The sequence below is a fragment of the Leptopilina heterotoma genome, unplaced genomic scaffold (genome assembly GCF_015476425.1).
Source record: "Leptopilina heterotoma isolate Lh14 unplaced genomic scaffold, ASM1547642v1 Lhet_98, whole genome shotgun sequence".
Lineage (NCBI taxonomy): Eukaryota > Metazoa > Arthropoda > Insecta > Hymenoptera > Figitidae > Leptopilina > Leptopilina heterotoma.
Genome location: NW_025111204.1, coordinates 817,018 through 833,283, shown reverse-complemented (window position 1 = coordinate 833,283; position 16,266 = coordinate 817,018). Strand labels below are relative to the sequence as shown.

Here is a 16,266-nt window from a genome sequence, read left to right as displayed (position 1 = left end):
TTATTTGTTTACTTTTAAAAATTATTTAGAAATATAATCGTATATTTTTGAAGAATTCTAATTGAAAATTTGCTGTCAGAAATATGTTCAAGAATTTTGTTAAACTTTTTTTGTTAATTACTGAAAATTTGTTCACTTTTTCCGTAGTCTGGAACTTTCTTTAAATTTTAAATCACAATTTTTATTACAAACTTTTTTGCATTTACATTAAATAATTTAGTTTACTAGAAGCGATAAAATAAATTAATTGTTTCAAATAACTTATTATAATTTTTTTTAATAACTTATTATTTGTATTGTATTAAATAAATTTATTTATTAGATTTAATTAATTAATTAATTAATTAATTGATCTTATTAAGATTTCTTTTATTCAAATAAATGTGATTCAAATAATTCAAGTTGTTTGAAGCAAATAAATATTTATTAGATCCAAATAAAAATTATTTAAATGAAATAAATATTTTTCTAATAATTAGAATTAATTGAGTCAACAAATTTTTTTTTTTTGTCAGTGTAACTCTTTCCCTTTTGCTCCAGAGAGAACCAGTTTCGTATGCTAAAAATTTACAGATCTTCCCAAAAAATGTATACACATTCGATTCGGATTAATCTCTCATCCCTTTTTTTTCTTTCTCATTCACTCCTTGGATTCGGTAGGATCTGTTATTTTTTGGGAGCGGAGGATACGATGAGGTTGAAGACAAAGACACAAACAACTACGTGATTCGTATTTACAAACGATTCATTTAAATAAAAGGATTTAACAGAACTTGTTACAGAATTATCTATATATATATTTATACGTATTCAAGAAGTACTTTTTACATTCTCATCACATGAGAAATTTTTTTTTTAAGATTGCGTATTCATTTCTCTAGTAAACGTTATTTTCTATAACTTGATTTTCTCACGCCAAGCTTTAAAATTGTTTCGAATCCATTGGCTTATCTTTTTCTTCTTTTTTGCGCGAAATTGTATAGTTTATTTTTTTCTTCCATGGTTTCCTTGAAAAACACGTCGAGGTGTGAAATATATCGTTCGAAAATGGATATAGCTTCAAAGTATATTTCTTCTAGGACTAGTTTCGAGCTCGCGCCTTCGAGTGAACTCGGAGAGTAATTTAGTATTTCTGGTAGATAAGAAAAGATGCATTGAGCTAGAGAGTTAGCTACTATTTAATAGGAGAGTACAAATAATACTCGTTGTTTCACAGAAAAAAAAATTCTTTGTTCTTTTTTTAATTCGAACTATATATATATACAAACGACAATATGGTGGTTGATATACAATATTTATAGTCGTAGTGAATTTACTAAAATGACTAATATCAATGGAGTGGATTTTCACTGAAAAAAAGGCATATTCTATTATATACAGTCAGGAGTGAAATTCGCTCCAAAGATTTGTAGTCTCGCTTTAGAAGTCTCAATCATCCGCTTTTAGAATAACAGTTTGAATGGTAATTTTAGTTTTTAAATAAATTAAAATTTGATACACTTTTTGGATTTAACACATTAAAAAAATAAGTCTTGTTTTAAACCTAATTTTGACTGAAACAATTAACATTTGTAAATGTAATTGTAAATTGTATTTACAATTGAAATGTATAATTTTAGAACCTCAAATTTTTCTTATTTTTATTTTAAGCCCAAAAATTAGTTGAATTTAAAAAAAAGTTGAGCTGCAAGTACTATTAGTATTGCAAGTATTATTACTCTACTTACAATTACCATTCAATGAAGAGTTCCATCCCTTCAGAATATCCGAAGTAATAATACTCTACACAGAAAAAACGATAATCTAATTTTAAGAAGCTCCTACTTAAATAGGAGCCAAGAATATTTCCTACTTAAATAAAGTGCCCCCACTTATATTAAGTGGGAAATATTCTTACAATTAAAATATCAATCTTATTGTAGGAATATTTCCTACTTAATTTAAGTGGGGCCCCTTAATTTAAGTGGAGAATATTCTTGGCTCCTATTTAAGTAGAAGCTTCTTAAAATTAGATTACCGTTCTTTCTGTGTAACTCGAAGAAATGCAGACACTCATAAGGAATTATACACATAATATGCTCTCTTATGAAGCAATTATAACAGAAAATCAATTCCTGATTATTAATTCACTAGACTTGTGGCTCTTACACGGACAGCACTTTGTATCTTCCCAGAAGATATATATCTTTGTGTGTAACAATACATCATTTAGAGTTAGAAAAGAGGTTTTAATTTGTTCATAACATAATCTGACAAACAATGAGTAAAATCTTGAAAGATTTCTTTTTTTTTCAAAAAAAAAGAGCGGCTTTCCACATAATCATGTTCTGAATAACTAAACACGCGAACCATTTCTACCGTTAAAACAATACTGATCACTGATAAAGAAAATAAGTTCGTATTGAATTTCCGCATAATACACCAAAAGCTAGTGTGTGCCATCTTGAATCCCAAGAGCTGAAAAACGCTTTTTCAATGCCCTGAAAAATTGTGTGCTATTCCCGAGAGAATATAAAGAGTCGATAGACCTGATTTTGAAAATGAATAATCACCTTGTGAATGATAATGATAATCAACGATCGTGTTTGGTTAATTCGAGAGGTTGTTGATCAGTCCAATGATCCCTCCATGCAACTGGTGACGGCGACGGTGCATCTTGATCGGAATCCTGAACATCGATCTCCTCGTCCTCATCGTCGATTGATTCAATTTCTGGTCTTCCTGGTCCGGGATCGACTCCTGGCTCATGATTACGTTGATCAGCTCCTGGACTCGGTGGACCACTTGGTGAAGTTTCACCCACCAATTGACTTATCATACGAAAAGCACTTGGCTTTCTTTCTGGTTGTCTTGTGGTTGTCTCAATCCTCTCGATACGTTCGACTGTTGTTGACGTTGGTCCAGTGACGACTGCGCGAAAGGCACTATTTTCGCCGCCCATTCCACCGATGGAGCAACCCGCTGTACGGTTGATGTCTAATCCAGCGGAATGCGGCGGCGGCTGCTGCTGCTGTTGTTGTTGTTGCTGCTGCTGCGATTGTGGCGGCGGTGGCGAACGTTTTAAGAGATTCATTCGTTGATGACGCCGCCACTTTGCCCGTCTGTTGGAAAACCAAACCTAAGAGTCACGAGTTAGGTCGTTAGATGGCTCGTGACTAGATTGCAAATATTTTTTTTTTTTTTCATTTTCAAATTGAAAAAAAAAATGTTGGTAGCAACAAACTTACCTGGACACGTGCTTCCGAGAGGGAGGTCTTTGACGCTAAACGCTCTCTCGTCGATACACATGGATAATGAGATCTCTCGAATTCCTTCTCCAATTCTTCGAGTTGCTCCGGACTGAAGGTGGTTCTATTGCGACGGAATTTCGGTTGTTCCGAACCGTCCAAACTTCCGTCATCGCCATCGCCATCTGCACAAAAATCACCTTCAAGGTGATAATATTTCTCGTTAGATATCATTTTAGTTTCTCTGTTTCCTTAGAAACTGTCAAATCAGGTTAGCGGAAAAAACGATAATCTAATTTTAAGAAAAACCTACTTAAATAGGAGCCTACTTAAATTAAGTTAAAATTGAGGTAAATTAAAGTTAAGTTAAAATTAAGTAGCCCCACTTAATGTAAGTAGGGAATATTCCTGGCTCCTATTTAAGTATTAGACGCTTCTTAAAATTAGTTTATCGTTTTTTCTGTGTAGGAATTATGTTCCGGAGCCTTAGGAATAGTAGAAAGTAGAGTGTAGAGACTAGTAGATGTAGGTGAATGTATTCATCATAGACCAAGAGTTAATTGCAAATTAACTTCACATCAATATGGTGTTAATTTACAATTAATATCATCAGCCATCAATATACAGTAATCACAAACTGAGTGAGACAAACCCACCTTGAAGATAGCCACGAGCGATAGCGTCGGCTGCGTGAAGAGCGTGATCGGGACTTCCGGCGACGGACGCTGAAGCAACGGCGGCCGCCGCTGCAGCGGCAGCAGCACCGGGACTCAATGACGGTGGAAGTAGAAGTGCCGACGCTGCACCTGACATTCCACTTCCTAGTGGTGGTAGTACCCAGGGATGACCACCGGCACCTGGCGTTGGCCATCCTGATGATAAATGATGAGCTGACGACGGATGATGATGGGCCGAATTAAAATACGGATGCGGTCCAGCCGCGTACAAACCGTAACCAGCGGCTCTTGCGAATTCCGCTGCGGCACGCTCCGCCGCTCGATTACGTAGAATTCGATTAATACTACTTACAGATGGTGCTGTTGCATTACTGCAAACACCTAATTAAAAAGCAGAGACGATTTCTGTTAATCTCTTGATTACAGAAAAGATAACAGAACTTGATTATCTTTTAATTTTTCTAATATTGCTTTTTCACTTTCAAAATTAGTGAATTGATCCTTGTGTCCTAAAAACATTCTAACCTTTACTGAAGAACTAATTGAGCGCTCCAATGCAACAACTCGTTCGACGCTCGAAAATGTTTCGAGCGTCGAACGAGTTGTTGCATTGTAGCGCTCAATTAGTTTTTCACAACTGAGAATTATAATAATATTAAAAATAGTACAAATAATAGTAGTGTACCAACAATCACAATAGTATACTAACAAAAATTTATTGGATTGTTATATTTAAGACGAATTCCAAGCATCTGTTTTTCTCTGCATACATAAGATAAAGAATTTATTGTTATTAATACCTTCGGAGATAAGTCGCTCTCGAATCTCCCAGGCGAAGATGGTTGGATTTTCTCTCTTGTATTGTTCAATCTTGGCGACTACTGCGGGCGTCGCTACCTTGGGCTTGCTGCCACCAATCAGACCTGGTGGGCGGAGGGTGCCTGTAAAGCGAATAAACAGACCTCTAAGTAGACGCTAAAGCGAAGAAAGGCTGGACACGATTATAGAATCCTTATAGCGAAAGAAAACCGGATTAATGCTCTGTCAGTACTACATACACCAGTATTTCATTCGAAGAGGGGCGTTTTTACATATACACATATATACCATATATATCTCACTTAGAAATGTCTCGTTATTAAAGTTATATTTTACTAACGAGAAAATTACTAGGTACAAAAATAGAATAAAAACTTCTTACATCGTGAAACTAAAATCGAAAATAATTTTCTTTAATATTAAAATAATTTTTAGAGTTTTGTTTGTAAAAACAATTTTTAGAGGTTTTTTATGAAAATTTGTGTTTCATTTTTATTTTGCACAATTTAGCCGAAGGAAACTAAATGTTAAAATAAATTTGAAAATAAAAAAATAACCATTAGAACGAATCTTGAAATTTCAGCATAATTTGTAATCAGGCTACGCACTCATACTAAAACCTACTGTTTACTACTTTTTTTACGTTATGCTACTATTTGGGTACTTTTTTTAGACTTCAGCCACTAAAAGCTACTATTTCTGTTATTTTTTTTTAGAATTTCCACTGCTTTAAATTCGCTAATACTAGAAATCGAAAAACTATTCTAAAAAATGATAATCAAATTCTTAAAAAAAATCCAATTATTTTCAAATAATATTCGAAATTCGATTATTTTTAATTATCTAGTATTTTTATAAAATTTCGCAAACGAATTCAATTAATTAAAAAAAAACAGTTGATAAAATTTTTCGCAATAATTCAATTATTTTCATAAATAATAGAATTCTTCTCAGAAATTTAATTATTTTTGAAACGTTTAATAAAATACTTAGCAACTATTTAATTATTTTCATAAATAATAAAATTCATCGCAGGATTTCAATTATTTTAAAAACAATTTTATAGGAATTGCTCAAAAAATGTAAATTATTTTTAAAAATTTAATTTCAATTTCTCGAAAAAATCAATTTAAAAAAATTTTTTTTTTTAAATTCTTTGTAAGAATTCAATTATTTACAAAAGTATTAGAATTTTTCGCAGGAATTCAATTATTTTCAAATATTTTAATAAAATTGTTCGAATGAAATCAATTATTTTAAATACAATGTTAATTAAATTTTTTTGAAAAATTAAATTATTTCTTTAGAGTTTAATAAAATTCTTTCTAAGACTTCAATTATTTACATAAATAATTCTTTGAAAGAATTTAATTATTAAAGATAAATAAGAAAATTATTTCCGAAAATTCAATGATTTTTAGGCATTTTAATAAAATTCTTTGCAAAATTCAATTATTTTCATAAATAACAATATTCATCACAAGATTTTAATTATTTTTAAAAGTAATACATTTTTTTACATTTTTTTTTAATACATTTTTTTTTTTTTTTTTTTTTGGGAAATTCAATTATTTTAAAAAATTCTAATAAAATCGTTCGCAAGAATTCAATTATTTTGATAAATAATAAAATGCTTTTTAAGAATTCAATTATTTTAAAAAAAAATTAATAAAATACCACACAGACATTCAATCATTGTTAAAAGTTTTAATAGAATTCATTGTAAAATTGAATTATTTTTTAAAACTTTTCGCAATTCAATGATTTTGAAAATAAAATTTCCCAACAGAATTCAATTATTTAAAAAATTTTTTGTAAAAATCTTCGTAAGAATTCAATTCTTTTTATGAATAATGATAATTTCTCAGGAATTCAATTATTTAAATTAGAATTTGCATAAAATTAGTCAAAGGAAGTCAATTATTTAACAATTTTTATGAAATTCTTGGCAAGAATTAAATTATTTTTATAAATATTTAAATTCTTTAATGAATAATAAAATTCGTTGCTGGAATTTAATTTATTAGTAGGATAAGAGAGGAGTAAATATTTTTGATGTAAATTAGGAAAAGGTCAGAAAAATAAAATATAGTATGAAATTTTTGTCAGTTTTGTGAAGTGTCTAAAACGAGTTTTTTTGATCGTCAAGTTTAATTATTCAATAGCTACTTTTTTACTACTTTTTTTAGTTCTACTTAGTACGAAAATTTCTGAAAGTAACGCACCATTTGTTTCGTTTAAGTTAAAAACTTCCTTGCTATCAAGTCCTTTGACAAAAAAAACAATTTTTCCCTACTAATAATTCTATTAATTGTCTAAATACACCCATTTTGTGTGTATACACTAAACGTTAACCTTGCTCGCAAACGTTTTCCATTTTTTTCAACCCTAAATTAGGATAAATTCTATAATTATTTGAAGCAACGACTTGCAATACTGAAAAAACCTTCCATTTCTTTTTTTTGTGCTCTCTTTTAGCCAGACTAAGAATGCGGACAATTACGTCCTTATCGTTCTAAAGAAAAGGGATTATTGTTGAAAAATATGTAACCCACAATTATCCTTTTTTGCTGGTCCACACTCAAACACACACACACAAATACAATACTTCGGAAAGATGTGCATTTTTTGCACACAAAGTATCACGACAACTTTTAGAGAAATAAAAGTCTTCTTAAAACTGTTAAGCGAAATATGTTATTTGCTAATAAGGATCAATTTTTAAACTTTAAATTAGAGACTTGACGCGACAACCGCCTGACAGTGGTACTTGCAAGGATGTAATGTGCGGTTTCCGTCACGCTACTTTCAAAATCAAGGCAACTAAAAGCTTATAAACTATCGGCTTTTTGGTCACTTAGAGTAATTAAAGTTTAATTAAATTTATTTGTCAATTCAACTCATTTTTGGGATTAAAATAAAATTAAGACAATTTTAGGTATTAAAATCAGTTCACTGCTGACGGTTGTTGTTGTTTTAGCCAAAATCAAGCTTTAAACAAGACTTTTTTTACAGTGATGGTTCTATGACAATAAGGCAATTAATTTGATCAAATAAACTTACAGCATATAAATTGTATCAACAGTGCAAAATCTGTCTCGGTTGACACAATACCATGGATCATGTATCACATTTGTAAATGGAAGCAAATTATAAAATTTATTTGCAAGCAATCCGCCTTAAACTTTCCACAACTATTCTTTAATGACAGTTTCTGCAATAGCATAGAGGAAACAATTTTTTAAAGCAAAGTTATTAAATAATTGTAAAAGTAAAATGCCCTTTTCTAGATTCCTTACATAGAATTCATTTGAATATTAATCAATTTTCTTTTATGTAAGACTTATTTTAAAAGTATTTTCATTTATTCTAATTGAAAGTTTTATCTTAGGAACAAAGTTTCTTTGTTTTGTTTCACATTTTTCATAAATAAACTATTGTAAAAATCTTCTTTTAAGAGACTAGGTCCGTTTTTTTGAAAAATGTTCCGTAAAATCTGTAATTTGATTAAAAAAGGACGAAAAGTTCGTAAATTGTACGATATAATTTGGAGAATTTTAGAGAAATTACAAATGATTGCAGAAATTCAATTATTTTCAAGAGTAATAATATTCTTCGCAAAAATTAAATATTGTTCAAAAATAATAAAATTCTTCTTAGGTATTTAATTATTTTCACAAATAATAAAACTCATTGGAGAATTTCAATTATTTTTAATACAATTTAAAATTATTTTTAAAACATTTTACGCAATTATTTAAGAACAATTTTAAAAGTCCTTCCTAAGAATTTAATAATTTTTGAAAATTTTAATAAAATTCGGTGCTAGAATTCAATTATTTTTAAAAATTTTAATAAAATTCTTCTAATCAATTCAATTACTTCTTTAAAAATTCAATTATTTTCAAAAATAATAAAAATTATCGCAGAATTTAAATTATTTTCAACACAATTTTAATCAAATTTCTCAAAAAATGTAATTATTCTTAAAAATTTTATTAAAATTCGTCGATACAATTCAATTACTTAAAAATTTGTTGATTAAATTCTTTACTAGAATTGAATTTTAAGAAACATTCAATTATTCAACAAATTATTTATTTGCATTTTATTTGTATTTATAAATAATTGAATTCTAGTAGAATTTCCTCATAAAAATTGATTTTAAAAATGGATTTCATTCAAAATTTTAGATAAACAGATGGATTTAAAAATTGTCAACGAATTTTTTCGAAAATTTTTAAAAATAATCGATTTAAAGAAGAATTTTAGTTAAAAATTCTCGTAAATAATATTGAATTATAAATGATTTAATCACTCGGTCATCTTTAATTATAATAAAACATGAAGATACCGATACCCTGGTTGTATTGTTAGAAAAATCTATAAAACCCAAGTAGAAATGTAATACTGGCATAGTACTGATCTTGTACTGACTGCCAGTATTGCAGTACTGACTCCAGTACTAAGTCAGTACTGGGAAAACCCTGGCTGGTAACGCTGTCCAGTACTGATTTTTACCGGCGGTCAGTATAAGCTCCTTATTTAATTATTAAAGCATGGGGAGTAATTTATTGAATACTAATAATTATTATTAGTATTAATTATTATTAATTAATTATTAGAATTCCTTTTATTAAAATAAGTTTTAAAAAAATATTTTTCTTATTTTTTCATTATTTATTTAATTCTTATTTATTTAAATTAATGACTAAATTATTATTATTACTGGTTATTAATTATTTAAACTTATACTTTATGTAACACTGTTAAGAATTATACACAAAACACTTAAAACTAAGACGGAAAAATATCGCACGCACGGGGGACCGAACCCTAGACCTCGAGGACGCAAGTCGAATACACATACCGCATAGCCACGCAAGCTCGGGAGTTATCTCGCATAAACTTCCTTTTGAATTGTGGGACCGATATATACAGTGCTTTAATAATAAATCCACTGCATATTATATTTATTTCAAGAAAAATTATTATACATATATCTTTATATACATTTTATCAAGTCATTATGTAGTAATTAATAGATACATCATAATAATATGGTAAAAATTATTAATATAATTATTTATTTATTATTTATAATCTAATTATTTATTAAAATAATAATAAAAAAAAATTTATTTAAGAAAAATTTTTGTTAAATAAATAAATAAAAATATATATACAGCTTTAAAAAATAAAATTTTTTTTATTATTAATAATACGTAATAATTCTAAAAATAATTAATTAATAATAATTTATTATTATATTATTAAAATATATCTATTAGTTAATAATAAATTAATAAAATGTTTGATATTATTGTTGATGAATAATGTTTTTACAAATCTTTGCAAATATTTTAATTGTTAATAAATCAAACGATGTTTAATGTTTAATTACATTATAACAAATTTTGATTGTTTTTTTAACTCCTTCGCAGTACTGATTTAGTGTTAAGCCAGTTTTCTGCCAGTACTGATTTTAGAACTTTTCTAACTCCGACATAGTACTGATTCGGTTTTGGAGTCAGTATACTCCCAGTACTGATCGGGTTCCGAAAGTCTGTACCGACGGTCAGTACTGAGTCAGTACCATGTCGGTGTTTAACTCCGTCCTAACTCCGGACATTTCTACTTGGGAAGAGGAAAACTTTAGCAGAACGTCATAAATTCATTTGTCTATAATTAAAAAACTTGTAAACATTTCAAAATAAAAGAGTTCTTCCACTTGTGTCAACCGCACCTAGTGTCCCTTATGTAGACCAAAAAGAATACAAATATAATATACGTGTCCATGTATATAAGAAAACCAGGTGCATACAGGTATATAGCTCGAGGACTAAACACCGTCCAATCATAAATATTACACAACTTGAATGGGTCGTGAACCATCTTCTTCAAGGTCAAACGAAACCGGAAGAGTCTGGAGATAGTTCGGTAGCTTGAAGACTGCTAAACATCTGCCATCAAGAGGCATAGTTACGTCATATATATGTATAGAGAGAGAGAAGACTCAAGAAACCTAAGCGGTGATTTCGATTTTTTTTTCCTCATTTCTTTTTTTCTATTTTGCTCGCTTTTTACTACCTGTGCGTGATCTCGTGCTATGGATAAATCACTCTAGAATGAGCGACTAAAAATATTATTACGACCATTTTTCTTGGATTTGTGACCTTTTTTTCGTCAGACTCGTTTTTTGGGACGACAATGTTTAACACTTTGAGAATAAAGTACGAAAAAGGAACAATTATTTTTTTTCTGACCTATCAACTAAAGTCCAAAACACTGAAATTATCGAAAATTATCTTTTAAGTGGTTTTCTAAAAGTTCTCCCGATATTTTACTGCGCGAGGAATTTATGAATCAGTGTATATGTAGAGAGACGAATTCGAAAATTTAAAAATTTGTTTTGTTGCTTTTCTTGTCATTAATACAATTTTTACTGTCATCGTTATATGTATTTTCTTCTTTAGAACAATTGAAATAATCTATTAGACTTTTGTTAGTACATAAGGTCTTTTTAACTGAATTTAAATAAGGTCTTTTTTCTACTATGTCTCTATTAGATCTACAATCTGGCACTAATAGTTTATTTATTTTTTATGTTCTCAAACTATAGTCACGATTAGAGAGTCTTTACTTACGGCTTTTACTCTTATTACTGTTAGCATATAATCAATATATTTATGTACAATAAAGTCATCAGCCATCTGAAATATTAAGTATGCTAAAAGTTAATTATATGTAAAGCAAACGAAAAGTGACACAGACTTAACCACTAGACTTGATATTAAGTCTTTTATTTTCTATGTACTTGTTTCTTCAACATGATTTAAGAAATTTGAGGAATAAATAGTAATTCACTGTTCTGTTAAACTTTCAGTGGATTTAAATTTAAAAAATAACGCAACATTACAAAAAGTTGTCTAAAACTTTAAAGGAGCATTTGAAAAATCAAATTTGATTCACGTTTTCGACATTATTATAAATAAGTAAGGTGAAGTATAGAAGTACCTTTCATAGAAAATTAAATGTACCCCATTTTACTCTTTCCTCTTAAATAAAATCCTTTCTTCACTATTTATTTAAACCACTATTCATTGCAACAAAACCCAAGTGTTTATTTATGTCAATTGGCATCGCAAATTCTCTGAATAAAATTAACTCTCAATTCTCTCGTTTACCTTGTCAATAATATATAAATATACAGCCTACGGCTTGTAAAGAAGCAAACATAAAAATATATAAATAAAATAATCGTGATCATCGAAAACCCTTCGTTTATGAATTCTTTGAAAATTGAAAGACACTTATGGCACCTAAAGCAATATGTTCTTGTACTTGATTCAGGGACACACGCTATAAGGTACATGGAAAATATGTCTGTACCTGTATATATAGACAATGTGCGTGCTGTCAAGGTTGTTCCACTGTACAAGAAAATCATCTTTTAAAATGAACTAAGCATGGTAAGCGCGACTGCACGCACACGTCGTCATCATTATCATCATCAGTAAAAATGGACCGCAGCCACTGTTTCGTCAACAAATATTATACATATATATATATATACACCATCAATTTTGATTGGAGAACTAACTGGTGAATGCCACTCTTGCGAAGGTAATGGAAACCAGAGGCGCAGTCAGACTTGAGCAATTATTGGTCGTTACAAACTATTATTAATAACAATAATGATGCTATTGGGAAGACGGTATACATATAATATAGCGTGCGCTCCCACGGAATGAAGTGCGTGTTGGGTACATAAACGATATACCCACCTAATAGGTATCCAAAGCCTCGAGCAAATTCCAACCTGAACTTCGATTTTCTTTGTTTGCACCGCGCATGTCAGTAACAGTCGGTGTAACACCAGTTTATAATATATAGAAAGAGAGAAAGAGAGAGAGAGAGAATTTTCGAGTTTACACGAGGATATATTTAATGAAAAATAATGTTAATGCGTCTAGGAAAACAATTTTGCGAATCCATTTTTCAATCCACAGCTTAATGGAAACGCTACTGAATTAGTTTTCAAACTGAATCAGTAATGAAGCTGAATTTGTATCACAGTAAACTAGGATATATATTAAAAATAATTGCTGCCCCAGCTGAAAAAGTTCTATAGAATTTTACTAGAATGATTCTATAGAATAATTCTACATATAAATTCTAGTGATTATTCTACAGAATTTCACTAGAACGATTCTACAGAATTTCTACATGAATTCTACTAAATTCTAGTGACTTTTAATTAGAAAGATTTTAAATTCGTCAAATAATATTTTTCACCTTTATATTATTGTGTAATTAAATTTTACATTTGATTTTTACGACAAATTTTAGGCAAAAATTGTTTATATCAATATATAATTCATTTAACTTAGTAACAGGGTTCGAACCAGTGAAAATATTTAAAAATACTGACTTTACGGACCAAAAATGAAAAATTACGGACCAATTACTGACAAAAATATAACCAGTCCGTATCGAATAAGAAAACATTTTACTTAAAAGTATAAGTTAAATTTTTTCATAACTATAAAACATGAAGATATCGATAACTCCGAGTCTTTGACTCGGAGTAATCGATTTCTTCATGTTTTATAATAATTCAAAATGGCAAATTGATAAAATAATTATTTTTTATTATAAGAATATTGTATTTTTTCAAAATTTTTTTTTATCACTAACATTTTTCTTTAAATCAATTAATTTTCAAAAAAGTTATTCTACAATTTTCAAAATACATTTATTTACAATATTCAATTTTACAAATTTCAATTATTCGTAAATTCTTCAATTAAATATATATTAGAAAATAAAAACTTCAAATAATATAAAAAAAAATTCAATTACACTTTTTAAAAAAAATTAATTTGAAAATTCAATTATATCTAAAAATTTACGCTATATGGCTTTTAATATTCAATTATTATCTAAAATTTTAACTGAAATTCATTTTTAAATCAAGTTTTATTAGAAAATTCTACTAGAATTCAATTATTTAAATACAAAAATAAATAATTTATTGAACAATTGAATGTTTCTTAAAATTCAAATTCTAATAAAGAATTTTATCAACATATTTTTAAATAATTCAATTTTTTCGACGATTTTTAATAAAAATTTTAAGAATAATTCCATTTTCCGAGAAATTGGATTAAAATTGTATTAAAAATAATTGAAATTCTGCATTGAGTTTTATTAACTATGAGAATAGTTGAATTCCTAAAAAGTCTTTTATTATTTTTGAACAATATTTAATTTTTGGGAAGAATATTATTATTCTTAAAAATAATTGAATTTATGCAATAATTTTTACCAAAATTAAATTTTTTTCGTGTTTTGACTAAAATTCTTCTATAAATGCATGATTTTTAATAATTTTTGAAAAAGTTTTTTGAGAATTTTCAAATTTATTTGTTTTTATCTAAAATTTATTTTTAAAATCAATTTTTATTATAAAATTCTACTAGAATTCAACTATTTAAAATAAATAATTTATTGAATAATTGAATGTTCCTTAAAATTGAATTCTCATAAAGAATTTTATCAACAAATTTTTAAATAATTGAATTATAGGTAATCGAAAATTGGATTCTCATAAAGAATTTTATCATTAAATTTTTAAATTGTTCTTAAATAATTGTAAAATGTTTTAAAAATAATTTAAAATTGTATTTAAAATAATTAAAATCCTGCGATGAGTTTTATTATTTATGAAAATAATTGAATTCTTGCAACGAATTTTATTAAAAATTTTCAAAATAATTAAATTCTTGCGATTAATTTTATAACAATTTTTTTAAATAATTGCTTTTTTTCGAAAAATCTATGTAAAAATTTTATTATTTATGAAAATAATTGAACAATTGCGATTAAATTTTTATTAAATTTGTAAATAATTCTCCAAAATTAAATTTCTTTAGTGTTAACTTGATTTTTTCTATAAATCCATTATTTTTAATAATTTTTGAAATAGTTTTTTGAGAATTTTTAAAATCATTTGTTTGTTTAACTGAAATTCATTTATCAATTTTTATTATAAAATTCTACTAGAATTCAATTATTTAAAATTTTAAATACAAAAAATAATTGAATTATATTGCGAAGAAATTTATAAAAAATTTATGAATATAATTGAATTTCTGTGAAATTTTTATTATTTTATTGAAATTAATAGATATTGCAAATCACTAAATTGAGGAAAAGTTTTGAAAATAATTGAAATTTTGCCAAGAATTTTATTAAAATTTTTTTACAATAATTTAATTCTTGAGAAGAATTTCGCTATCAATTTATAAAGATAATTGAAATTTTGACGAGAATTTAAAAAAATGTTGAACATAATTTCTAATTAAAAATTTGATTTGTTTTGTGTCTCAATTTTATATCCTTAGAAAAACTGTCTTTACTGAATTTAATACAGAAATTATTTCTCCAACAAAAAAAATTGAATTTAATAGCATTCGCACTATTGAACCAATAGTTTTTTTTCTCAGTGCATGAAAAAAATGTCTCTAAATCAAAACCAAATAGTTTTTAAAACATTTTGAAAAAATAATCCTTCTGTGGATTATTTTAATCCTTGATGAATTATTTTAATGTTTGATGAATTATTTTAATCCTTGACGGATTGAGGCGTTTTGCAGATTTGGTGTTAAAATAACAACTCCAAAATTCTCTGTGATACGAAATCTATAAATTAAAATTAAAACTGAATAACAATTCCTTTCTGAATTAGTAACGTATAAATAATATATATGCTTCAATTAACACTATATAAATTCTTCACGAAACTTCAACTAAATGTCACAAAAAATAATCAGTTTTCAGCATGTATATATATAATATTCACAAAAGCTTTACGTAACCAGTTTCGATGAAATCTCTCCACTTGACTGAATTTTAAATTCTTGAATTAAGATTTGATCGAACAAAATCTTTTTTAACAGATTTGAAAACCTATATAGTGTTAAGTGAAAATAATCAGATTGATCCCGATGAATCAGTGAATTATTTTGATTCTTTTTTGCGATTAAAACAAAATTGATACATCCTAACGAAGAATAATTAACGCATGAAGGTTATAAAGATTTAAAATTCTGAATTCTCGCCTTCTAAATTTATGCTGACCATAACTTTAAGGGTTTCTCGTTGCAGTGAGTTTTTCGTTCAGTATTTTACTAGCTATTCGGAACCCGACTTTTTTCTTATGAATCTAAATTTTCACGAAACGTAAATTGAGTTGATGATAATTCTGAAAACTGACCAAAATTTTGCAGGTAAAATTTTTTTTTGGTTAAAATTTAAAATAAAAGAAAGGAAATCTCATTTTTCCCCAAAAATCTTCTGCTGTTCTCATTCCAATTAAAGCCCTTGGCTATATTATTATTTAATGAAAAATCACGTGTCGATTGAAATGATTAACCATCATTACCGAAATTCCACACCTCTTTAAATATTGCAATCTATCTACAATCATCACCTCGAAATCACAAATAAAACAAGAATCAACTTTAATTAAAGATTCA

The 16,266-nt window shown here is 27.5% G+C and overlaps 1 protein-coding gene across 3 annotated transcripts in view; it reads right to left on the bottom strand.

Annotated features, from left to right (window-relative positions):
* Nucleotides 1–608: 608 nt before the first annotated feature.
* Nucleotides 609–16,266, bottom strand: part of LOC122512381 (paired box protein Pax-6-like) — a 41,549-nt gene continuing 25,891 nt past the window's right edge. The window contains exons 3-6 of one of the 3 annotated variants that reach the window (XM_043628167.1): nucleotides 4,705–4,845; nucleotides 3,884–4,285; nucleotides 3,228–3,427; nucleotides 609–3,118 (exon numbers count right to left, since the gene is read on the bottom strand). In XM_043628167.1, the coding sequence (XP_043484102.1) occupies nucleotides 2,573–3,118; nucleotides 3,228–3,427; nucleotides 3,884–4,285; nucleotides 4,705–4,845 (1,289 nt within the window). In that variant the 3' untranslated portion in view covers nucleotides 609–2,572. The remainder of the gene's footprint in view (nucleotides 3,119–3,227; nucleotides 3,428–3,883; nucleotides 4,286–4,704; nucleotides 4,846–16,266) is intronic. The other 2 variants (XM_043628169.1, XM_043628170.1) reach the window with 2 other exon arrangements.